Consider the following 26,708-nt stretch of genomic DNA (forward strand, 5'->3'; position numbering starts at 1 on the left):
GGATTAAAATCCGCAACGCTGGGATGTTAAAACTGCATTAGACCTGAATCCTCATCGCCAGCTGCAAATCGCCCGTGGCCAGATCACAATTTCATGAATTTTTTTTTAAAAAAATGCACAGATGCAACCACATCAGTGCGCGTCATCGACTGGAAATGTCATTTTCCTTTAAGATGATGTAAGACATTACTTCACGGGACGTTTTTTTTTTTTTTTTTTCTTCTTCTCTCTCCTGCACAGCTTGGAGCAACATTATCTTAAACCTTCTGCCAGTCCAGTCGTTTCCGCACTCAGCAGTTTGGAGAGATGGGTGCGCACAGGAGTAGCGCTTCCATCCTCCTCTCCGAGAGCATCCTCTGAGCGTGTTTCAATATCCCAGTAGTCAGGAGCGACGCTTAGTAGCAGAATGAACGAGAGGTTTGCACATTTGTTTTAGTTTATCTTGGACTTACTGGGAGCAAGGCGCAAAAAAGGCGAGTCTCTTCACAGAAAACTTGATTAGAAATGCTTTTACTTTTTTTTTTTTTGGTGGTGAAGTGAGGATTAGATTTCTTTGAAGTCCCTCTGACGACCCATCGCAGTGGATGTGTGTAACATGATGCTGGTTATGCTAATCGATTCTGTTCAAAAAGGATGCACCGTGGGCAGGCACATTTACGCACGGGGTTAAAGGATATACTGTAGACACACCTTGGGATTGTGCTGTCATGAGACACTTGAAGAGAGGACTGCATCTTGAATCAAGGCTATGCTTTGAGTCTGGGCGCATCAGCACCATGCAGCTACACCCCACACCCTGAACTTCTGGGACGTTTGCGCTCCGTGATCAAGACTCGGATTTCGTGCAAGAAATAAAATGGCATTGAGCGAAAATTCCAACACGCAACCTGGCAAAGAGCAAAGCTCGGTGCAAGCCCCTCCATCGGATGTTATTGAGCTAAACGTGGGTGGACAGGTGTATTACACTCGTCATGCCACCTTGACAAGCTTTCCAAATTCCTTACTTGGGAAACTGTTCTCTAACAAGAAAGGGTCTTCAAATGACTTGTCCCGGGACCTTAGAGGACGATATTTTATCGACAGAGATGGTTTTCTGTTCCGGTATGTATTGGATTACCTTAGAGACAAGCAAGTTGTCCTCCCTGATCACTTCCCCGAGAGGGGGAGGTTAAAAAGAGAGGCGGAATACTTCCAGCTCCCAGATTTGGTCAAACTTTTGTCATCGGAGGAGTCAAAACTCCTTCCAGACGACTTGTACCACAGTGATTTCGACGATGTCTCGCAAGGCAGCGACCAGAGGTTTTACCCCTCTTACTCCTTGGACAGGAGGTATGGCTATATCACGGTGGCTTACAAAGGAGTGTGCGCCGCGGGAGCCAGAGAGACTCAAATTGATGCCAAAGCCAAAAAGTTACCGAGAATCTTCATCAGCAGCAGGATTGGCCTGGCGAAAGAAGTATTTGGAGACGCCCTGAATGAGAACAGGGACACGGACAGACCACCCGACCGATACACCTCCCGGTTTTACCTCAAGTTCAGGCACCTGGAGAGAGCTTTTGACATGCTGTCAGAGAGCGGCTTTCACATTGTGGCCTGCAATACGTCCCTGACTGCGTCCTCCATCGGTCATTACGCGGATGACAGGGTTTGGTCCAATTACGCACAGTACATCTTCTACCGTGAGTGAAGATTTATTCCCACTCTTAGAAGGGGTGTGAGTTCACATGAAGGCTTTTTGACCTTCAGGGGTAATAATAAATCAGCCAAGTGGAAATTAAACGCCAACAAATGTAAGCTAATAATAGAAAAGGAAGAAAATGAGCAAGTGCCCCTCCCTTCCACAAACAGACACATCCAAGGATCATATCTATTTGGTAAAACGTCAACCAGAAAGGCTGTTTTCTTACTAAGTGATAAAAGTTGAGATAATTGAGATTTTTCCTTTCTAAATTCCACCTAATTGTCTACAAAATTTGCCAGGTGATGTGCAGAAAGGGGTGTGTGTTTGCTCACTCCACCAGGCGGCAGGGTTGCGGCCTTATCCCTCCTAATTCTTTGCATTTCTTGCAGTGGATGACTTCAAACTTGTGTTTTGGGCCTGATATAAGAGCAAAAACTTGCCCACGGGCCTACAGGGAGTTGAGTCACAATGCTGCTACACTTCAAGTACACATGCGTCATGCATGAACACGGCTTACTCCCTTGGATTCTGCCAGCCGCTGGGTTATGAATAATAAAGCACCGGTGGGCAGCAAAAAAATAATCACATAAATGCCCTGAGTTCCCTTCAATCAGCTTTACTTTTTTTTAACTTGGAGACAAAGTTTGTTCATCAGCACATTACTTAATTAGCTGCAAATATGGCTCATTCCTTTGCGGGGGAAGGAGTTGTGCCATATGGCCAATTAAAAAGCACTTTGTTCATTATTCTGAATGGCTCCCCTTAGAAAAGCTGGAGAAAACCCAGTTAATGGGTCAAGGTTGGAGGCGCAAGAGGGTAGACTGAGGAAGACCTGACATATGATTTACTAATAGCATTGTTAATTCAGGCTAATTATGACAGAGGGGTCTGCCTTGACACGAATGAACATCCAGCCAGGAAGGATTTTCCAGAGTCATTAAATGTTCCGGAGCATAACATATGGAGTAGGTGTTCACCCCCTGCCCCATTAACAGACATTGCCCGAGGACAAAGTGATAGGACGGTAGGAGAAGGGGGATGAGTTTGTGGGAAGAGACAGGGGAGAAACTGCAGCAAGTACAGCATGAAAGGAAAGAAGCCGCAGCGCAAGAAGAGCACAGAGAGGAAAGGAAACGATGGAGGGAATTAAAGGAAGCAAGCTGAAAGGAAGTGAAGAAAAAGGAGGCGAGCAGATGGAGCAGAGAGAGCGGCTGATCAGGAGGGATGAGGGAGTAAAAGTTGCATGAGACCTGGATATGGGGAGAAGGAACTGAGGCAGAAAGAAGCGAGAGGGAGCGGGAGGCAAAAATAGATTAAAGTAAGGATCAGACAGGAAAGTTCATTGAGTCCGAGGGAAAAAAACTAAAAATTGGGGTGGTAAGACACGGAAGAAAGAGAGACTGGGTTTTCATTAGGAGGGAGCAGACAAGGTGAGGGTGACAGGAAACACTCGCATATATCGCGAGGAGATGGAGGCCTAGTCGGGGATGATGGATAGACACATCAAACGCAGACAGGCGTGAGAGCCCTTGCTTCACAGCAGCACAGCAGCCCGCATCCACTTTCAAAACTAATACTGTAACCTGATTCTGAATGTGGGACACTGGCTGGCCTAGGGCAGGTAGTCCTAAACTAAGAACCCATGTAGACAAGTGCACCTTTGGGGGTGACATGAAACAGATGTGCTTTATCATTGTTTGTTGTTGTCAGCAGAACATTTCGCCGCTCTCTTTATGCCCCCGCTCCCCATCCAAAGCTAGTGAAAATGGCAGGGGGGATGCTGGGTTTGTTTTCAAGTCTAAAAAGCACAATCCAATGCAAAAACAAACTGAGACACTTTCCTCCAGCCTGTCAGCTTCTTGGTGCCATCCATGCATCTCTTCGTGTTAAATGTGTCCCTTGTTTCATGCAGCTCCTCTGACACCAGCATCCGTACAGACTCCAGCTTGGAAAATGCCCACAATGGGTATTTATAATTTTTTCCAACATGGTATAATTTGTATTAAAAGCCAGGGGAACTCTTTCCCGTCATCCTCTTAATACACTTTATTTTCTGCAATCATCATCCTCTCCCGCCCCGCAGAGCATGCTGTTTCTCCGCAGACTAAAACAAATTACACTTTCAGCAAAAGGGCGCTCTCCACAGGAGGCCACGGTGTCTGGGCATTCATTACGAGCAAGAGCTTTTTGCATCTGATGGCTGTGATGAATTTAACCACGTTTAACCAAGTATGACTTCTTCGCCTTTTGAACAAACAGCTGAGCAAGAGAGAAATACATCAAAGCCGGGCAATCAGGGCACATTAGAGTGAACGGATCAGGAGCTGCACGGTCGGGAAACACAGAGGATCACCATACCTGCACTGCCTCTATGTCACGATAAGAAGATATTAGTCAAAAGACGTCCACATACTGAAATCCAAAAGTCAGAATCATTGGATAAATTACCAAAATTGTGAAGGAAGAAACATTTAAAGCATAAATTTAAACCGCAATTGTGAGATTGTAAGCTGAAATGGAAAATTTTGCCTGAACACATTCAAATTTTAGGTCACCGTGAGCGCTCTCCGTATAACTTTTCCTTGTTTTTCCTGGAAGTGGTTTTATTTATTAGTAGGCGATCCTGCCAAGTCATAACTAAATGTAGGTTGTTGAGCAGAATAGGGACGTTTGATTTCTCGATCTGCGGCTACAACATTATCGCTGTAGTGATTAACAACTCTAACCTCGCAGCTGGCGTTGGGGACCTATCTCCTTATTGCTAATTATCTCTGGGGAAAGAGGACAGCGTTGGCTAATTAAAAAGCAATCTGTGATCCCAAAATATTTCCTCGTCTCCAGCCGTCCGCTGGAAGACAAACTGCAACCTATTTTAAAAGGCGATTTATGTTTTACAATGGGGGGGGACGTTCATGGACGAAAACTAGGCAACATCCTGGAGAAGATAACGCTAAACCCTGCTTTGAATGTCCTGCCTGTACACATCAGCAGAGCAGCAGAGCAAATCATCATTGAACACTGGGAGTGTTAACATCACAGGCAGTTTCATCTTACCCACTCTGAAAGAGCCGTGCCGAAGCGCCAGGTCAAAATGGGAGAAATGTACAGTGAAGATGGAGAATGATTATAGCCGCCAGGTGTGCTCTGTTCATAGAGCTGTGCAGTCTTCATTTGGGCTGCGAATGAGATGATGTGTGGCCATAATGGCGCCTGAACAATGGCCGAAAAGCGTCAGGGAGAGACGGGGGGGAAAGTAATCAATTGCTTTGGTGTAATGGAGGCAGAGATTGGGCCGTCCCCGAGCTCCCACAGAGCCTGGTTGGAGTCTGGATGGATTGGCAATGCCTTCAGGAGATGGATGGTGCTCCCATGAATAACTCTTCTTAAAGAGCACCTGGGCAGAAAAAAGAAAAATGGTCAGAAGTAAGGCGAGGTGTGTGTGTGTGTGTGTGTGTGTGTGTGTGTGCTTTTTTTCTCCCACTGGTATCAGAGCCTTGTGCACTACATCAGTACAAGTCGACAATCGGGCCCACCTTGGGAGTTAATCTGAGTTTATTGAAAAGCTGCAGATGCAAAAGGAAAATATCGTTTCTGAAATCGCCATCGGTTATTTTTGTCCCTGGTTCTGCTATTTCTGCTCCGTGAAGCTGAGCAGGTATAACAGCTCACTCTGTCTGACATCTAACACCTTAATGAACCCTCTAGAGCAGCGGTCGGCAACTGGCGGCCCGCGGGCCAAAATTGGCCCGCCTCCAATAATATCAGAAGACATTGAAAATCTGATTTAAAAGAAAAAAAAAACGTTTTTAAATTATTTACTATCACAAACACGACAATTTCATAGAGAATTCTGACCCTTTACTCAGAAAAGATAAAAATAAATAAAATAAAAGCAGAATTTTCTTGATTCCGGACGCATACCGGCTTGTGGTGGGAACGTGGCACATATGCTCTCCTGAAATTACAGAGCAAAAAAAAGAAAAAGGAGAAAGCGAAAAGAAATTACTATTTAAATAAAATAAAGCAACAATGAATATGGCTAATAAAAACAATGACAGGCTTAAAAGATTACTCACTTAATGCGACAACTGGCATCTCCCTTCAGTCACGATCTTTTGGATGTCAGGAGATATGGATGTGACTTTAACCCGCAAGCAGTTCTCCGGATTTTTGTGCGTCAGGCGATTCCTCTCGTGCATCTAAATGGCATTTATAGAAGAAAGGGTGACTTGTAGGTGGAGGGAAACATCGTCAGCACATAAAAGGGGGGTTTCTTGATCCATCTGTACTCATCTGCGCATGTCATCCAAAAGTCATCCACCGATTGCGCACTTTTGAGCGCATCGCTGACCAGGGAGGTTGTTTGGAAATCAATAAGCGTCAGCTGAAATGCGGCCTCTATTATGTTTGCGTAGGACTCAATAACCACACCGTGTCGGTCTGTTCAAGTTGCCTTTACTCAACTGCCGCACACCTTACACTTTCCAACATTACCGTAAATCATTGCAGTATACCTTAAAGACACAGTAACCTGTCACTTGCAGTGCATAACATAACAGAGTCCAACTGGACACAATAAGAACACAAAACTAAACATTATTCAGACATAACGTTTTCCCCTCCACCCCCTTGAAAACCGAAACATAACATTCAGCCCACCCTCCTCAGTGTCACTATCACCCTGTCACATAGTCCCGATGCCAGATGGGAGGGGGCCCTCATTCTCTGAGGGCGTGCTGGCCGTGAAGCTGCATCTGACGGTGCTGGTGGGTTACCCCCGACCTGGTTAGCCCTTGGCCTGGGCTGCCAACCTAGAACCACTGCTGGGGACAGAGGTGATGCAGGTGTTGTGGGGGCTCTGACTCGGTGCAGGGGGTTTGAATGCCAGCGAGTCCCATTTTCCAGTCTGTAAGTGGCCGGCCCCAGCTGCTTAGTCACCCGCAGGGGCTCTGACCAGTATGACTGCAGCTTATTTTGACGGTGGAGGCGTTTGATTCTGACCCAATCCCCGGCAGAAAGTGAGGGGGTCTGCACTCTGTGCGTGGCGTCAAACCTCTCTTTCATCCGAGCCTGCGAACCTTTCACCTGAGCTCTGGCTTTCTGGAGCCCTGGGCTCCGACGTGCAGGAGCTGGTTCGGCTCTCAAGCAGTCCAGTGGTTGCTTTAGTTCACGCCCAATCATGAGCAATGCAGGTGACACTCCTGTGGTGGAATGCTTGGATGCCCGGATGGTCAGGAGAGTTTGGTTGAGAGCGTCGCTGAAGGTTCTCCCTTCCTCCAGACAGGCTCGGATTCCATTTTTGAGAGTTTTATTCAGTCTTTCCACCCCCCGATTACTCTCTGGGTGATACACTGCTGTCCTGATGTGCTTGATGGATCGTAGCGTGAGAAACTCTGTGAACTCCGCTGAAGCAGATTGGGCCCCATTATCCGTTGTGACAACACTGGGGAGGCCCCAGCGCCCAAACAGGTTGTCCAGGAGGTCGATGATGGAGTGTGCAGTGATGGAGCTCAGTTGACAAACCTCTGGCCACTTCGAATGAAGGTTATGCACAACCAGCAGGTAGTGAGCATGAGCAGGTGCCGCGTGAAGTTCTCCACAGAGGTCGACCTGAATATGTTCCCAGGGTGAAGACGGCCAAGGGGTCGGGGTGAGAGGGGCTGTGGTAGGTTGGCCAGTTTTCCCACTAAGAAGGCAGCAGGCACAGTTCCGTACCAGCTCCTCAAAGTCGGAGTCTATGTGGGGCCACCACACTGTATCACGGCAGCGCTGCTTCACCTTGACCACCCCCAGGTGCCCCTTGTGCGCCATGTGCAGTATTCTGGACCTGAGAATCTCTGGAAGGACCGCACGGTGGCCACGGGCTAGACACACCGCCCCCAGCAGGAGAGTTCGTCGTGGAAGCGGTAGTAGGGGAGCAGCCTGTCATCCACTTTGGCAGGCCAGCCGTCCTGTACGTAGGTACGAAGAGTTGTGAGGGCCTCATCAGCCGCTGAGGCCTGCTGCAGCTCTGCCAGGGTGACTACTGAACTGAGGGGCCCGTGCAGGATGTGGACCCAGTCTTCATCACTCTCTGTCTCCTTCGTCACCGACACAGTTCTTGATAGGAGGTCGGCCACAGTGTTGGCCCGCCCAGGCATAAACTCCAGACTGAAGTTGTACTGATTCAGCCTGTCAGCCCACCTCAGTAGTCTCATGGGCCTGTGCCCCGAACCTTGGGTCGCCAGCAGTGCCGTCAGCGCTTGGTGGTCAGTGCGGATGGTGAAAGGCCTTCCGTATAGGTAGACATGCCAGCGTTCACATGCCCACAGACAGGCCAAGGCCTCCCTCTCCCCCACCGAATATTTCTGTTCTGCTGGAGTAAGTGCCCGTGAGGCGAAAGCCACCGGGCATTCCACCCCCTCCTGAGGCTGGGAGAGCACAGCGCCCAACGCCACCCCGGAGGCGTCGCAGGTGACCATGGTGGGCGCGGTCAGGCTGAAATGGGTCAGCGTGGGTGGGGACGTGAGCTGCTGTTCAAAGATTTGCGCACGGCTTCGTGGCAAGCCGGGGTCCAGTCCCACGTAACCTCCTTCCTGAGCAGCCGGCGCAGGGGTGCCGTCGAGTCAGAGTAGTGAGGCATGAATCTGAGGTAGTAGGCCGCCATTCCCAGGAAGGAAGACAGCTGGGATGGTGACTGCGGGTCTGGCAGGGACAGAACGGCCTCGGTGTGGGACATGATCGGGGCGATGCCCTCCTTTGAAAGTCTGAAACCCAGGAATTCGACCTCCTCAACCCCGAACATGCACTTCTCCGAGTTCAGTGTGACCCCATGCTGTTCAAAACGCTGAAAGACCTGCTCCAGGCGAGCATCATGCAGTGCGGTGGTGGGCGCATGCACCACCACATCATCCAGGTAGATGGAGACACCCTGGATACCAGCCAGTATGAGTGACATTATCTTCTGAAAACAGCTCGGGGCTGATGAAAGTCCAAATGCCATGCGTTTAAATCTGAAAACCCCCACGTGCGTGACAAATGCTGTAAAGTCCATGCTGGCCAATGCCAGGGGAACCTGCAGGTAGCCATTCCGTAAGTCCATCTTACTAAAAACAGTAGAGCCATGAAAATGGCTAGTGAGCTCCTCAGCTGTGGGTAGGGGGTACTTATCAGGGATGATGGCCTTGTTCACATCTGTGGGGTCGGCACAGAGTCGCAGTCCGCCCCCCTTTCTCTTGGCTATTACCAGGTTTGACACCCACGGGGAGGCATCAACAGGCTCTATGACGTCCAACTCCACTAGGCGATGCAGCTCGGCCGCCACCGCGTCACGGAGAACCAGGGGAATGCGCCGTAGGGGCTGGATAACAGGACGGACTGACAGGTCCACCGTAGGCTGGTGTACAAATCCAGTCATGCGACCCAGCCCATTGAACAGTTGTGGGACACAATAAGAACACAAAACGAAACGTTATTCAGACATAACAGCCTCATCCAACGAACTGCGGTCAAGTGAGCCGTCGTTCGCAGAAAGCGAGTCAAGCTATCCGCGTTCGGATTTTTCTTGCGCGTAATATTTGTTTACTTACAAATATGCCGGGACAGGCCAAAATGCGAAATGCACACATAAATAAATAAAAGCTTTTTCATAACGCAGCCACAGAATGGCGCTAAAGCAGTTACACAAATAACAGGCTGTAGCAAATTCAAGTTACTGTATTTTAAACGAATGACTTTCTTAAATTACTTTTTTGTACAAGATATAATAGTAGCCTATAGATAAGGGGAAACCATTTTGTTAAGTAGAAAAAAAAAAAAAAAAAACATGTTTCTGATTGATGTGATGTTTTGGCCCGCCATTCAGTTGCTCGGAAAAAATTTGGCCCCAGGTCAAACTTACTTGCCGACCCCTGCTCTAGAGACACTTAATGGCTATGTGGATGTGAAACTCTTCACACTACGGACAGAACTGAGAGTTTTCAGAAGACAAGGGGGGGGTCCCCTCTGTTAGCAAGCGGGAGGAGACCCTTGTAAATTAGTGACTGTTTTCGCTATGGCTCCTCTTCAGTGGTGCAGTGCAGCCTCTGCACCGAGCTGATGAAGTCTGCCTCTAAAAATTAAAATAGGTTGCTTGTTAGTTGCACTTTCCCGGATGTCACTCTTTGACCGTAACCGACTTGACAGGGCGAGGAACAGATTTGCCCCCTCTCCTCTCCTCTCCTCCATCCTCCTGAGGCATCATTTAGGGGACGACGGGAGCTCTGCAAATACCGGGGACACCTTCTCGCGTCTTGCTCTCATCATCGCTCGTATGGAGGGGGTGGGGGGAAGGGTGTGGCTCCGGGGTCAGGGGACGGGCCCGTAGGGAGAGGCTGATAGACGTTTCAATCTGCCTGTGTTGCTTGCTCATCTCCCTGGCAGGGGGGACAGTCAGCGGACAGCCACCCTCTGACTTGGGAGGAGACGCTTGTCATTAACAATCAGCCAGTGAAGCTGTCACTCTCCTCGTGGAAAGCAGATAATGCGGGTCAGGGGAACCATGGGAGACGCTCAGTGTCCTTGAATTAGGTCATGTAGTGCTCGTTAGGGCCCCATGCGTTACCTTGACTCTTTCTCGTCAGTGCTGCAGATCAGGAGAACAGGCCGGCAGGACCGAAGGTAATTAATATTGACAAATTCAAATGTATGCAGATATTACAGACATTATTATAGCTGGCAAGAGGAAACGCCGTCGCCATCAGTGAGGCTGCACACAAACTGCTGAAGTGATACTTTCGCAGCAAATAAGACTATCTTAGTGAAATGGATTTCCTCCTCCCTGTAAGGTCGGCCACTGCCTTTGCAAGACAAGCCTTTTCTCTGCTGCAAGGACACGCTGGCCTAATTTGTGAGTTAACAAGCATGTAAACCCCTCTCCTCCTGAAGCAGCGGAAGAGTAAAAAATACTTTGTGTAGCCGGATACGGGAGCTAGAGAATACAAGAGTGTGTTTAAAATCCGAGCCTCTGCTAGAACCGTATGAGTTTTAGACCCCTGATGAATATTATCCTTGGCACATATAGCATTTTTAGCCATGATGATTCTCCCTATTTTGTTCCCCCCCCCCCCCACAACCGAAAATCTAGGTCAGAAAATGTTATTGTACTAAAGCCATGGAGAGATTAAAGCACTTCTGGATAATTTATAGCAGTCAGTCTCACTGGGTGATGCTGTGTTTGGGTAAATATAGCAGACAGCATTGAAAGTGAATAAGGCAGACATGTTTATTTCAGAAATTCACAAGTTAAGTGTTTTTGTCTGACCCAGACGGCTTGTGCTCAAAAACTTATTTTCATTCATTTAGATTGAGGGCACAGTTCAAATTTGCGGAGCAGGCAGCTTTGGGTCACAACGTGAAATGAATTGTGTTTCTGTCCCCCCTCCTTGTTACGTGTAATGGCATCGCGAAATTGCAGAGTGATGAGTCCTTCTTGCTCCTTTTCATTTATTTCTTTGCCTCTCGTGATCGTGCAGAGCGCCTCTCAGGTTACAGGACCGAAGCTCGGCGCCGCTCTGGAAGTTAAAGCAGTCACCGTCAGACACCTTTGATGAGTCAGTTTAGGAGCGCCGATAAAAACAAACCCACTAATGTCTGCCAAGAAACCCACTGACATTTGGCGTCCGAGTTCACTCTGCCTTCGGTCCTTGTCATGTCCTACTTTCCTGCCATTTAAAAACTTGTTTCAACCTAACGTACATGCAGTTGAATCTCCATAAAACTGGCCCTCTCACAGGGATGAAACCAAGATCCGTGCTTTCATTAGTTTGAGGACACCCCCCTGTGACACGCCTGCGTGCCTCCGTGCTCTGTGCAGAACTCGACTCCCTCTCTCTGTGTTATTTATGAGAAGTGCAGACACTGCCCGAGCCTGGTCTGAAGACAAGCTCTAGTCTTTTAATGTGGCTGGAATATGATCTCTTAGACAGGCTCTATGGATCTGAGAAAACACATTACAATCAATGGCTTCCCTGAAAAGATACCAAAGTGTATCACACACGCCCACTTGTTTAAATGTGCAAGAGAATGACTTTGCTTCCGGACAAGGCTCTTAGTTGTTTCCTGTCTTTGCTTTGATAGAGGCATCAGAGATTGACATTATACCACTTCATCCGCAGATTAGTTTTTGCATTGTGGACTCTACGGCAACATCCGTGCTCCATTAAGATGAACTGTTGTGGAGAACAAAATGAAAGCCTAGGTGCCTCTCAGCCTGTCATATGATGTAATACAAATCATTCTCCTGCATGGCTTGAAAATTTTATGCTGCTGCTTTTGGGTGTTGTCTCGTTTCCTAAACGGGCTGCCCCCTCTGGACTACAGCTTCCACCCTTTTAAAAACAATGCTCAGCCTCCTCCTCTTGATCCTCCTCGCTGAAACGCCTGCATCCATTTGCCTGGTGCAGCTCGTCTGCTGGATTCAGCGAGATTCATTTTCTGCGGGGGGAAAATTGGTGTGCTGATTGGCCTCTTTACTCATGGATTAGCCATTAAAAAGCTGTTAGCGACTCTCTCACTATCAGCTCAATGCAATCATCGAACCAGAGATAAGGTCATTATTACAGTCTGTGCAGAGAGGTTAAAATCCCCCTTGAACTCGGTTCAGTTCAAATTGGTGCGTGCTCTGGAAGGAGGTAATGGACAAATTATTGCTCCCTCTGAGATATCATTGTTATTGAGTCTGTTTCATCACATTGGCAAAAGCCATTAAGAGGCTTCTAGAGTCTGTGAGTTTATTTCTCATATACTGTTGTTTACATACAGAGAGCACAGCAGTTTTCAACACTGCACATCTCCACTTGTGTGTATATCTAAATGAGTCCGTAGTTCATGGTTATTTTTGGAAATGAAAGACAAGCGCAGTGTTTGCTATCTTTATTTGAACACCTCGCAAGCCAGCGGGCAGAACTGTACAGTATTTCTGGTCCATAATTAGCCGTGTAGGAGGATGTGAGATGAGACCACAAGAAGGTACAGGAGGAAAGACTATACTAAAATCATTTGCTGGTGCCCGCTCACTGCTCATCCAGAGCTCGTGACAGGAGATCGGGACACCTCGGGGTCTGCATCTATTCATTCCACTATCGCTGACCTGACCTAGATAAATGAAGCTTTGTGTCTATCTGCGTTTTCTACCTTGTTGCCTCCCTAAGGCCTTAAAACATTTCCCCAGACTTATTTGACTGAGTGATAAGAAAATGCAAAAATAACACACCACCTTTTTGGCTGCCAGGTTTCCTTTCTAATGGGAAACTGCGACGGCAAAAAAGGTTGACTTGGCTCAGAGACTAGCTTTGCCTTGGGAAATGGGAAAGGTATTTTTGAGAGCCGTACCGAGCTCATGGTCTCTTCTTATCAGAGGAAGCAATATTCACGGCCTACCAGCTCTTTGAGGTTCAGCAATTAAATGTTAAACCCATCTGATATTCGTCTGAAGATATTTGTGTGACATTAAAGCTGCTGCGTCAGCATTTGCTTGATCACTTTTAACTGTTTCTTTTGATTAGTGCTGCGATCTGTCACCAAAAGTCAGCAGGGATATTAGTTTGCAATGTTTCATTTCCACAACTACTGAAAATGTAACCCTGAAGGTCAAAACAACTGACAAATATGTGTCTGTGTGTTTTTTTTAGGCGGGCCTTCTCGGTGGTCGTCCTCTCACTGTGACTGCTGCTGCAAGAGCCACAAAAGTGAGCGCGAGGGAGAGAGCGGCACCTCCTTCAACGACCTCTCCACTTCCTGCTCTGAGACCCAGTCGGAGGCCAGTTCCCCTCAAGGAACCGTTGTCCGTGGCCCCGTGAGCCGACGGCCCAACGCCCAGACGCTGGATCGCTCCATGCCCAAAGGGCCGGCTCACATGATGCAGCACGGCGAGATGCGCCGCAAGACAGACGGGCTCCGCATCAGAACCTTCGGGGTCCGGGAGCGGGAGGCCGCGAAGAGGAAAGCAAACAAGGAGAAGATGACGCCAGAACAGGAGCTGGAGAAATGCATCCAGGACTTCCGTCGCATTAGGATTCCTGATCGCTTTCCGGAGAGGAAGAACATTTGGCAATCAGAGCTCCTGAGAAAGTACCGTCTCTAATTATGAGTGTGAAGAAGAGACAGCGAGTTGGTAGTGTAGTATCACGTCGCCGTCAGTGAAGAGAATAAAACTGCAAAACACTGCACCCTCTAAGGCACATACTGTACTAGAAAAGTGGCCACTTTCCTGCCAGGATGAGCACACACAGTACAAGGCAGCGGGAGTCAGTGATTTGTAACGTATGCACAGTGTTGTGTATGATATGCACATGTGTAAATCAGGTTCCTCCTGTTGGGGCTTACATCGCACTCCCCGCTGTCACTTCAGAGAGTTGAGGCACAGACGTGCTAAACGCAACAATATCACTAACAACAAAGCAACCTCAGGGGCAACATCGTTTCAGTTCATCAACCTGTCACATACTGTATGTGCAACTGGCCACCACGGCTGTTTTTTAAATGGATGTACCCAGATGGTGCTGTGAGTTAGCGAACGGAATATCACTATACTCCACCAATAACACGTATACTTATAGTACGCTTTGATTGCAGCACTGCATGTCATTTCACCCTTAGCATAATTATGCAATATTGGACAAAACTTCTATTCACTGTTTGGTGTGATGGGTTAAAATGGTGTGTCATGACTGAGACTGAACGAGGAAAGCACTGCCTAGACCTGTTTGCCATTGTAAAACTTTTTTTTTCTTTGTCTAATGTTGTCATTATGTGTTGGATAGATGATGTTGTGTAGCTAGAGTATATAATGCCAATGGATATCGATCTAATCCTTGATTGTACGTGTGCAAAAAAAAGAAAATAAATGGGTTAGAACTGGATTTAATCATAATGGGCCTTCTTGCTACCTCTTGCAGCTTTCCGGTCGTAGTATAGACACGGCTTTGTATTGTGATTCAGTGAAGTCGATCAGAAAAGTACGAGTAGAAACTGAGAAAAATGAAAAGCAATGAGTTAAGTGAAGTGTGCTTCTGGGCAAATGCTTTAATGCTTTTGGAGTTATTTAGCTGTCAAAAAGACGAACAAATGAATTCCAAACAGAGCAACACCCCTCCCTCTCAAAAATGTTGGGGTGGGGGAGGGGTTATCAGGCTACAGTGATAACTGCTCACTTTAATTTACGGTGGTGTATTTTAGGCAGGGTAAGCCATGCTGGAAGTGTTAAGTATATTAGAAACACACCCTGGCTAAAATCTGATTTACAAATATTTGCAAAACCACAGATGGGACAGTTTATTTTTTGCAAACTCTAAATTGGCTAGGTGGCCAGCGAGCAGCCATTTTTGACAGATGTCATTGTCTATGTAACTGTCTTGGTGCGACAGCGTTTCAGAGCTCCAGCTTTGGGATCGATCTCGTCATACTTTAGGCAGAAAGCTGGACATCCATGTTGTCTGGAATGCAGCATTTGATTACGCAGTGATACATAGCAATGCAGTAAAAGCAGGTCCTTGAGGGTGAGATGTTCAATGCAGCACTAAGGAAAAGATTAAAAAGTTTAAAAGGATTAAACTGTGTGCAACAGTCTTACTGCTGCCATAGTGATACTCCCATAGTCTGGAAGAAGGATGTGTCACTAGCTAACTATATTTCATGAGATCGCATGCTATTTTTCCAAAAGAGTTTGTCAGGTTTTTCCAAGTATCTTGGAGATTCTCGCCTGTTTCTGCGTCTCTTCATATAATCCCAGACGGACTCCATGATGTTGAGCTCAGAGCTCTGTGGGGGCCATAGCATCTGTTGCAGGACTCCTTGTTCCTTTTGTCATTGAAGATGGTCCCCCATGACTCTGGCTGTATGTCTGGCCTCCTCGTCATGCTGCAGTATAAAATTGGGACCTGTCAGACGCCTTCCCGATGGTGCTGCATGATGGATTAGAATCTGCCCATAATCCTCAGCAACAAGACCAATGATTCTGACCAAATCCCAAACTCCACTCTCACCACCGCAGCCCAGACCTCCAAGAAACCTTTACCTTGCTTCACCTTGCCTTGTGTCTTGTTACTCTCCCTGTTAGCTTAACCCTGGGCCTTGACAGATGGCATTGCTGAACATGTTTGGATTTTGCAGGGAAGAGAGTTTGATGTGACTTTCGTCAGCTGTGCTCAGTTTCCGGCTCTCAGTCAAGCTCGCTTCTGTGTACTCCAGCACACTTGGAAACACCTGCCTCTGAGAGTTGTGCCTGTGAGAGACCACGCTGATGCAAGATGATCATCTTGTTGCCATGCTTACTGTTGCTGTGGTGTAAGATTTTTGGATTAAACCTAATCTTTTTAGAATAGCTTTTTTTTTAGTTCAGTCCTTATGTTACTTTCTTGTTCATCAGCACATAGTTACATAGTGTAATCAGTGGTCCCAAGGCCCCAGGCAAAGACGTACGTGTGCTGTCCCTACAGTCTTGCAAACTAGCAGAATTTGTTGTCCGAAAGATTGAAGGGGACTTCTTGGGAGAGGGTTGTGGAGAAATGCAAAGTAGGGCATTAATAGGTTTAAAGGGAACTGCTGTTTTTTACAACCTGGACCTTATTTCTGGCATTTAATACGATCGTTTACTCACCCATATAACTTTGGTGTCATTTTTAGTCATTGGGAAGATATTTAGTTCTAGCGGAGTGCCGCTTATATCCATATAATGGGAGTGATCGGGGCACCGAAACGCAGCCTCTAAATTGCGCAGGTAACTCCGCTGAGTACGGAGTTGTCCAGACCCCGGATGATGATAACAGGTAACTCCGGACTCAACGGGGAATAGCACTAGCGTATCATAACAAAATATTGGTGTAATTAACGAGTTTCGTGGCAGATAATGCGTTACTTAGGGGCTGTGTTTTGGTGCCCCGACTAAAAATGACACCAAAATTATATGGGTAAGTAAACGATCGTATTTTATGCCCGAAATAAGGTCCAGGTTGTAAAATACAGTAGTTCCCTTTAAGGAGGTTTAGGGATGTAATCGCGAAATAAACCAAAAGAGAGTCATCTGGAGGCCCCCCTGTCATATTTTTCATGAAGCCTTAAGCAATTGCTTGGTTTGCCTGTCCTGATGGTGGCCTCCTTTAAATGTACTTGTTTAATCTTGCAATCTTATAAGTAATATACTTATAAGTTTTTCTTTTTGAAATCTGCAGACAAGTTTAAAATAACAAGCAAATCCATGTAGCTGTAAAATACAGAGCCCTTTTAACATAATTCTTACTTTGAGCGGAGACCTCTTCTAAAAATTTAAAGGCTGTCATTTTTTTTTTTTACTACCTTATGAAAGTAAATAAGGAGCGGAATTTCCCCCGTGGCAGTTACATATTCCCATCTTTCTCCACTTAGAGGTGAGTCATGGATTTCCCAAATACAGACGACTGCTCGACTGTTGCACCCGTCTCCAGCCCGCCGCACAAAAAAACTGACTTCATTTAAGAAGTGAAATAGATCCTTTTTTGTTGACATTTTAATGTGTGCCTCATCCTCTGGAGAGGATCTCAAAGACAGGGAAAGAGAAGCGTGGAGGACTATTTTTAGATTTCTGCAGTGTTCCCACATCGCATTCGTATGAAGCGAGGTTTGGGGACTGGTACACTGCAACCCCGAAAACAGCCGGTTTGATGATAGATGTAGACCTGCACCTCTCTTGGGACAGTGAGTGTCCTCCAACACAAGTACCAAGGAAATGGCTTTGTTATGGCTTGGTAAATTTCTTCTTTAGGCTGAAATGCTATACAACCAGATAATAAACATACGCGCCCATAGCTCCTCCACCACCATCAGCTAAAGCATGAATGCCAAATGAAGCCAATAATTCTGGCTAAATAGACCATTCGCCTGCAACCATATGTTGCAAAAAAAAAAAAGCTGAATTTATTTAGCTCCATCTAGCTGCCATTCAGCCAAGAAGAGATATGGGTTACGATGTGAATGGGCTTCAAGAAACCTTCAGATTTTTAATACAACTGCAAAGAAAAAAATAGCAAAAACCTGGAAGGAGGCTGCACAAAATGAATTAGTTCCTCTCCTCTGCTCTGCACCTGGACCCATATTTATTTCTCTCGGCTGCCATTCAACAGCATGAAATCTCTCACTCTCATGGAATCCAATACCCCCTTTCCCCGTCTTTTGAAAACCAGATCCGTTTTGGATGACATTTCGCCTATAATCTGAACCCTAATACCTCAATAGAAAATCAATGCATCTGTTTTTGCATATCAAATATACATAACATCACAGCGCAGCCTGGCCTGGCCTGATCTTGCCCAGGTGACCTTGCTGGCCTATCCCAGGGAACCACCCTAACGCGGCCGCTACCACTCTGCTTTCCTTTCGGATCAATAGCTTCAGATCCTGGCCCGGGCCCTCTGGTCTTTGTAGACGGTCGATAACCAACATCCTCTTCAAGGATGCAAAGCAACGTTAAATCTTCAATCAAAAAATGAGTGCTGCTACCACTACATGCCCTCAATTATCTGGCTGGGATGCCTGGAGGCCTTTCAGAGCACACAGCAGATTTCTTTAGCAGGAGATCTGACAGCATGATTGCAGCCCTTGTATTAGAAAATTACTGCAAAGCCTGCGTGGATTCAGGAGTGGGAGAATTACCCCGATTATCAGATATTAGACGACCAGAAAAGACTGTTATTCACATGTGGAATAATAGAAGCATGATGTAAAACCAAGCAAACAGGATTTCATTTTTCATACAATAAGGATTAGACTCTTTAGTGTATGAGGTTTGGAAGAGACTCTTGTTCATTTTCCTTTTATGTTATAAATACACAATGATGGCTGATGTTTGTTTTTTTTTTGCAAAGTGGAAGACGACCGGAGCTATACATCAGCGCAGGTGCGGGATCATTTCTGACAGGTTTGACACCTGGAAAAGAAAAATGAATTTTGCGATTTATCTCCTTCTACTGAAAAAAAATAAATAAATTACTCACGCACGAGTGGGAGGGGTCTTGTGTAGCTTGCAGCACGTTTCCATAAATATCCAAGATGTTTTTCTGCTCACTCATCTAATTTTAGATGACTGACATGTCAGAGTTTTACATACTCTGGGGAGGTGAATGTTCCCGGCTAACAGCGACACATTTCTTCTTTTTTTTTTCGTCCCCTGATGTTTATGTCTTTTAAAAGAAAATTGTCACTTCTTCTTTATGCCACAATGCGCTTTGGAGTTTAATGAAAAGAATTCAAATAATGATGATGTGCAAATCTTGCAGCTGGCCAACTACGTTTACTAAAGATTCATTTGTGATTTGTTTCTTTGTTTTGTTAATTTTGAAGATGAACTTAATTGCAGCGTAACATTTGCATCCCAGCGTCACCGCTCCGGGGGCCTAGTTTCCCCATTAGTGTCACGTCATGTGTTATTTGCTGAGAAATGTATATTTCATAGAATTTTATGACTCTCAACAGGGCCGAATTTCCTTTTCAAGCCACATTGTGCTGTGAGCTGTGATTATACTAAGGCTACATACTGTGAGCACATTCATTGGGAGCCCGCAGGGACATAGTTAGAGAAATGGGAGCCAATTTACAGCCTCGGAGTACATTTGGGGTCTCACTCTGGCCTGATTCTGCCAAGTCCGATGCGCGGAAATACCAGTGGAACAGATTACAAATGAATCCGGGGGAAGACGTGACAAAATGATGGTGGAATTCGTCGCCGCAGAAGCAGCAGGATATGGGGAGCGATATCCTGAATGGTGGGGCTTGAGTGGAATGCAAATACAGAGAGAAGGATAGAAAAAAAACACAGGCTGACGTTGTTCACCATTATCAACAACTAATCACCATCAACAAGTGAAACACAGATTTGTTTCTACACATTTTCCTTCTTAAAACTCTGGCTTTTCTAACGCTTTCACTAATTTGTCCTCAACTTCCTCAGTCTTTGCAGGGAGATAGCGAAACTTAAAGGTGCAGCCAACCCATATTTAAATATAATTTAGTCATGCATGTTAGCTGCTGACATTTTTCATACCTAAAAACTGTGACATAATTTTTCTGAGAAATAAGTTACCGTGAACTGGTTTCCTTGGAACTGCTTTCGTCTGAAGAGATTTTTCAAGATAAGGAAGGAGCAACCTTTGGAAAATAGGCTGCGTTATAGATTTTAAGTGATGCGAGCACCTCGAACAACCTCCACTCCCCTCTGTTGCATGAGTGGCCCAGGTCTCAGGTAGAAATCTCGAAACTTGGGCAAGTATAAACAGAACGCTCTCATGACCGCAGGTGAGGGTAGGTGGGGGAATTTTGGATGAACCGACATTTCTAGAAGAAACATGTGTGATCACGTTTTGATATATATATAAAAAGAAAACTGGAAGTTACTTACTGCAAAGAAGGGTTTCAATGCTGTTTTTTTTTTTTTACACTTTATTTGTATTGGCACACCTGGCTCATTTGAAGCAAGCCTGGAATAAATCTGTCATCATGAACGTTGTAATGTTCAGATTTCGATTTCGAAAGAGTTGGAGGCTACAGTTCATGTGATGCACTTAGAGAACAATCATTTAACTTTCACTTTGTGAGCGGAGGAAACTAAGGCTTTTTGAAAAACAATACAATCTCACTGAATTCAAGACGGTCGGATTGATTTCCGGCTGGCAACTGAGTGTATTCTTTTATTTATGAACGCACACTTCAGGGCCAAAAAATGTCAAGGCCTTGCTGTCGGCTTAGGCCCCCACACACACACTACAGTGACAGGTGTCAGTCAATAATGCTGACTTCAGCAGGCATCGAGTCCACTCAGTCTACTTTCGCACTCCTTTGGCGCCCCACCTCCTCCCTCAGCTCAGGGCTCTGGCGCCAGTACTGAGGTACAACAACGAGCACACAACGCTCCTCAGACCACCTCTGTCAGCATGTTACCTGGATTACGTGCGCGGCTCTGCACGCTTGTTGGATATTCCTTCGTTCCCCCGTGGGATCCACACAACGAGGCTCTGAATCCAGATGTAAATATACCGGGGTCACGAAAGGAAGTGTAGAACAACAGAGAAGGGTATATGCATGCTCAGAATAACCTGATCTCCGTCCCTTGAGAAAAAAAGTCCACAAGAAGCAAAGAAAGAAAGGGAGAAAAATGAGGGTGCACTCCGCTGCCTTGTTATGAGGTCAGCCAAGTGAACTTGAAGCTCTGCAGCGTCTCTGCAGGTGCACTTAGCGGGTTTCCTCTTGGCAGATGTAAGGGGGCCGATTTACAGTCAAAGTGTCTTCCACTCGTCATTTTCCCCCTCATTACCTTATCCCTTTCTCAAGGACTGCTCTGGAGAATATACAGGCTCAATTAAGCTGTTCTGACCGGAAATCCCATTGCTCATAAATCACCTCCAAGGGCTACTGATCAGCTATAGCACGGTGTAAAGCAGCACACCGTGGCATGTGCAGCGGGGCAGAGGCTATTATAAATCAAAGGAAGAGTGCCGGGAATATTGCGGGGGATAAAATACTGTAGGACACCGCGTCATAAATCTGGAAAATAATCACTGATTGTCTGTGAGGTGTGATATCAGACAGCGAGTACAGCCGGACAGGTAAACAGTTACGATGCTACGAAAGAAAGGGGCAAGGACTTGGTCCCCTTACGCACAGCCCGTCCGTTAGGAAAGCACAAGTTTTTTATACTTTTGACTTTTATGGTGGATGTTAAGAACCAGGAGTAAAGACCTCTATTTTCTGCCGAGCCATATTTTGTACAGTTAAAATCTGCTTTAGTCAGCTAATGTGTCGGCGTATTAAATAATCATTGTCTTAATTCCTTCCAACATTTTCCCAGCGCTGTGCAATTAGAACTGCGCGGCCCAACCGTAGCTTGAGGTGCTGTTGCTTTATAAAACTTCCTCAAATAGCTCCGGAGCACATTTTCTTACGTGTAACCCCTTTTAGTGTAAAAGTGAGATAAAGGCTCTGTTGGCTGTTAATTCATTTCATGCCTCTTAACGAGGGCCTTGGGAGAAGCCCTTCTCTGAATACATTACAAAGCTATTACTGTATAAGGAAAATAATCTCAGTATTAAATTGGAGCATTCAATTTGACTCCGAGGCGATGGAGCGGGCGCAGGTTTAATTAAAACAAATCCTTCACGTGACTTAAACTGATGGGAGAAAATTATTCTCAGAAGATCGGTATTTTGCTTGGAATTTGCTGAATTTGAAATTTCAACTTTCATATTGGAGCAAAGACAACCCCCACCAAAACCCACTGCGACGACGAGTCTGTCCCACTACAATTCTTTGACTGTAATCCAATCTATTTTCAGTGGTAATCTGTTGTTTTTACAGGATGGGGGGAAGCTACGGCACCACTCAACAGAAGCCCTGTATTAATGCCAAATACATTAATTTCCCAGATAGGCTCATTCTTTTCTCTAGAGGAATAATTATCTCCTCGTAGCCTTCCAATACAGGACCGCAGGAGGTGTTTTTAAATGGGTTATTATGCGCTGTTTTTACAAAACCGAGCGCATCCCGCATGTAAGAAGGCGCCCATGTAACCCATTCTGCACCAGATTAATCCCTCCAGAGATTAAACGTCGCACACAGATGGTGGGCATGCTGCATTCACATCGGGTGACCTGCTACCATCGCTCTGTGACGATAAACAGTGCACTAAACATGTCCTCTCAGATTACTTGAAAGCGCATGAGGCCTGAATGTATGAAACACAGGGAATACACCCTGCACACACACACACTCTCGCAGTGTGTCTAGTGACAGGCTGCAAATGAAGCACTCAGCTGCTCATCTTAGATAATCTCAGGTCAAGAATAACAATGAACAGGGACAATGATGATGTTGTGTAGTGGCAGGAAGTTAATGCTTTACTGGCATGAGCTGACGTCCGGATAACCTTTGTACATTTAGGTCAGATATTCATATCCGCCTCGAGATACAATAAGTATCAACTTTGGTGCAATATTTTAATTTCACTGTCTAGTTCTCTGGTTTATGACCAAACCTACAAAACTAATGGCATTTCCATCAGCCTCAGCTTCACACTGTGTTGGAAAGAGATCGTTCTGCTGTTTGGGAGTGGGGTTGTTTGAGTTTCTTGTAGCAGCTGCACATTGACAATGAAATCAGCAGCAAAACACATTTTAGTCACCTAAAACAAGCCCGCCTTAAAAGAGCTATATCAGTTTAATGTACACTATAGCTCTCTTCAAAGCCGCCAAAGTCCATTGACAACTGTTGTAACTTTTACCCTGCAGAGAAACAGAGCGGGTAAGGCCAAATGAAGAACAACAAGAAATAAACAAGTTGGCATTTCCTCACCTGAATTTCATTTCTGGAAGTTAAGCCTTTAAAAAAATAGCGGACAATAAATGAAAAAAAGACAAAATAAATAAATGGTGATCATTGTTTTGGCAGTTAAAGGTTGAGAGGAAGACGTGAACTCATTATCTGAGGATTTCGAAAACCCTGGCTATGACTTCCTCTGTGCTCTTTGTTTTTCTTTGTAAAAAAAAATGCATTGATGCTCTTATTGTGCAACTATGCAGGCACAGAGAACGGTTGTTGGCCTACGACACAAAACCCAACAGATGCTTCTACTCTTGTAGCAGCGAAAGTGTTAAGACCCTTGCGCTCTCATTAATCTCTATTGGCCCGTGTCACCGCTCAGAACAAAAGGCGAGATTACTCCCATCCTAGGGCTCAGACTCTCATTTAGCCACATACTTCAAGCCATTATTCAGCCATCATAGGGAAGCCAGAAAAACAAATGGTATTTACGTCAAAGGCCCCTATTACCTCGGGGTGGAGGAGGCTAGGAAGCCAAGAGATGGGGGAAAAGGGAACTGGGGTATAAACAATACTTTGAAACTCATCACGGAGCTGCGGTGCATTCACTTCCTCTGCAAGTGTCGGACTGTCGTCTGTCATCTAAGAACATGACAAACGGCTGAAATGAGCCGGAGAAGGATTTGACACAGATGTCTGACACCGCCATCTAATCCTTCACTTCACTCTGGAGGCGCCGCGATGGGATGAACTTGATTGCCATGGCAACAAACTCAAAAATAATCCTGCAGACCCTGAAAGCCTGGGTAATTGGGTTTGATTTTGATTGCGGTATTAAATCACAGTCTGTTTCCACACCAAAAAAATGATTGATGTACAAATTGGGCTGTTAATTAGTCACCCGCATGAAGGCGGCCTGCGGCCTATCGCAGTCTAAAATCAAGGAGCTCATTGGTGTGGTTTTAACCTACAAGCTTCTTTCACAGCTGAACCACGGCTTAGCCTCAAAAGTAACACTGATTATATCTGTAGTGCAGCGCTGTCTATCATTTGCACCACATCTAATTTGAACCTGTGTTGAGATATCAACTGATCTATAAGTTACAGCCTGAAAAAGCAAAGTCAAGGTGAAAGGGGAGAAACGATGAGTGTGTTAAGGGCAGGGCGAAGGCAATAGGTGACACTGAGAGGCCCTGCGAGTGTGATAAATCCACGGTTTGGGCGGCAGCCACGAGCCACGGAGAGAAGTCTGCTCTGTGATTAACTTTAGATAAAGGAGACTACAGACCCGGCCAAGCAGGATCGGAGCTCCTCGAGGAAACCCGAGACAAGATTTAAGCACAGGATGAGGAAAACCGCACTCTCTCTTGATCTGTTATTTTTAACACACTGATCCTTTCTAATGGTTGACCGCCATCCAGAGCAGAAAAACACTCTAGCCATGAGAGAAAATGAGTGTGACAAAACAGTATTCTGCAGCTTGTGTGTGTGTGTGTGTGTGTGTGTGTGTGTAAGAGCCTTGAGCAAATGCATAAACCCCTCCAAGGGACTGGTGACATTTCCCGGTTTTGTGCACCATACAAATTATATCCGTGGCTTAACAGGACTCGTGATCTGGCCTCTATGGCATTCGGCGTCACCTTAATCACTGCTGACACACTTTTCTTCACCGCTGTGACCTCGTCCACCACTTATCGAAGAAGGTCACAGGACAGTGGGGCTTGCCGTATATTTTTTAACACTCCCTCACACCTTTTCTTGTGCCTCAAACCGTGGTTTTTGCCAGTCGTCCACTGTAAGCTGGCCCAACTGGTAATTTCCTGAACAACACCTTAATTTGAGCAGCACATTCCCAGATGTGTGTTTCTAATGAGCGTGCATGAATAACGTTGAGGCAGAGAGACAAAGGAAGAGGTTGCATAACCTATTTTGAATGCTTCCCAGTCTCCAAAATTGATACCAAGCAAACAGTGCGACACATGTATCTGCCTACTGAATGGGAATTAGACGCACACAAAGGCACATCAAAGGGTGTGATTGAGGGGGTTTGTTCCACAGGAGATGAGTGAAAGAGCCAGACGTTTCAGATGTGAATTACTTTCATCATCCGCGTGCACACACACACACACACACACACACTCACAGGGCAGGCCATAATAATCATGTTAGTGCATTTACTTTGCAAATTCTCCTGTTCACGGAGTCTTGAGGGATAAATAGAGGCCACTTCTTTTCTTAATCAGAGGCTGCGGCTGAACATACGTGCACGCAGGTTTTTGCTGAAGGTCGGCTTGTTTTTTGTCCATGAAGGACTTCGGCAAAACCTTTGTTTGTCGCGGCGCCTCACCTTTGAGTCGACGCTCTGCAGAATACAAGCGCAAAAGCCGTTCGGCGTGTCTGCTCCGCTTAAAGGATAAGCCTGGCATTAGTCTCTAGTCCTCTAAATCTTTAAAAACAGGTCACACATATACACTTTTAATTTCAAACACTCAATTTTTCTAAACTGAAAAAAAAAAAAAAACCACATGCACACAAAAGTTTGCTGCAGTTTTCATTACTCACTTAGGATAAATATAAATAACATTTGTTAGGGACTATTTTCAGTTAATGCACAAAGCATACTCAGCATTCTCACAAATTACATCTGCATTCAGGACCAATGCTAAAATCAGCCCATGTAAGAGTCTGAAAGGATGCGCATGTGTTATTTCAGCTGCTTGTCAAAACATATTCAAGTTACAGTTAATAATGAATAAGAGCTTAAAGTGCAGATTGAGGGTATTCACGTTCAAACTTGGGAGAAAGGTGCAGGAATTGCAACCATTTTTATGCGCAGGGTTTCGGGGCTTCAAGCATTATTAGACTAATTAACCATAAATAAAATGACCATATGCAGGCAGCGACTGTCTGGAGTCTGGAGCTCATGGACGACATATGAGTTTCTTTCTTTTTGGTGCTTTGCCAGGACTTTACTGCTGCTGTCTTTGCTAGTTTGTTTGTGGGACTTTCTCTCTGAAGTTTTGTCTTAAACAAGAGAACTTCAATACGAGTAGCTCAGCACTGCAAAATATTCTTTACTAATACTTCTTACTGTTTAAAAACCTCCTGAGTTATTTTCGCAGTGTGCTTCTGGGCCATTGCCTACCTGCACTTTAAAGAACCTTCCCCTGACCTTGCTTCATGTAGCTGAATCTGAGTCTGTCCTCTATCACATCATCAATAAACACTAGGAGTGACCCGGGGCCATGTGTGCCCATGCATCACACTAATACAGACCATGTGACCTGAATATGTTTTAATAAACAGCTAAAATGACAAAAATATGTCACTGTCCAAACATATTTGACTCATAAAAAGAAAATCGGGAGCATATGTTTTGGCACTCTGAATCTTTATACAGCCTCAGTTCAGTTACGTAAGGGCAGAGCTGAGGGTTATACCCAGTCATTAGGGGACCAATTACTTTCTTTATCCTATGACTTGTTACAAGTATTGATCACAGGGATGGTAATCAGAGTTTGTACACGCTCTCCGAGACCGTTTCTCAGGATGAGCTCCCTCCCTATTAGGCATCCTGACTCTTTCAATCCCACTGGATCTTAGCGGAGAAGGTGCACCGTGGTTTGCAATCTGTTGCCTGTACAGATTGCAGTTTTGTGCTCTGATATCTGCTGGTGGGCGGCACAGTGGCGTGGTGGTTAGCGCTGATGCCTCACAGCAAGAAAGTTCCAGG

General features: G+C 45.7%; 1 protein-coding gene across 1 annotated transcript; it reads left to right on the plus strand.

Moving 5' to 3' along the window:
- Positions 1 to 490: 490 nt before the first annotated feature.
- On the plus strand, positions 491 to 14,694 carry LOC311491620 (BTB/POZ domain-containing protein KCTD16-like). Its single transcript, XM_084549593.1, has 2 exons — positions 491 to 1,679; positions 13,330 to 14,694. The coding sequence occupies exons 1-2, from the start codon at positions 857 to 859 to the stop codon at positions 13,779 to 13,781; spliced, it is 1,275 nt and encodes a 424-aa protein (XP_084405719.1). The 5' UTR covers positions 491 to 856; the 3' UTR covers positions 13,782 to 14,694.
- Positions 14,695 to 26,708: the final 12,014 nt, after the last annotated feature.

The sequence above is a fragment of the Chelon labrosus genome (genome assembly GCF_963514085.1).
Source record: "Chelon labrosus genome assembly, chromosome: 8".
NCBI classification, from domain to species: domain Eukaryota; kingdom Metazoa; phylum Chordata; class Actinopteri; order Mugiliformes; family Mugilidae; genus Chelon; species Chelon labrosus.

Coding starts and splice junctions, on each gene's coding strand:
- LOC311491620 (XM_084549593.1), top strand. CDS start 857: ATGGCATTGAGCGAAAATTCCAACACGCAACCTGGCAAAGAGCAAAGC. Junction 1,680..13,329: donor CGCACAGTACATCTTCTACC/GTGAGTGAAGAT, acceptor TGTTTTTTTTAG/GCGGGCCTTCTCGGTGGTCG.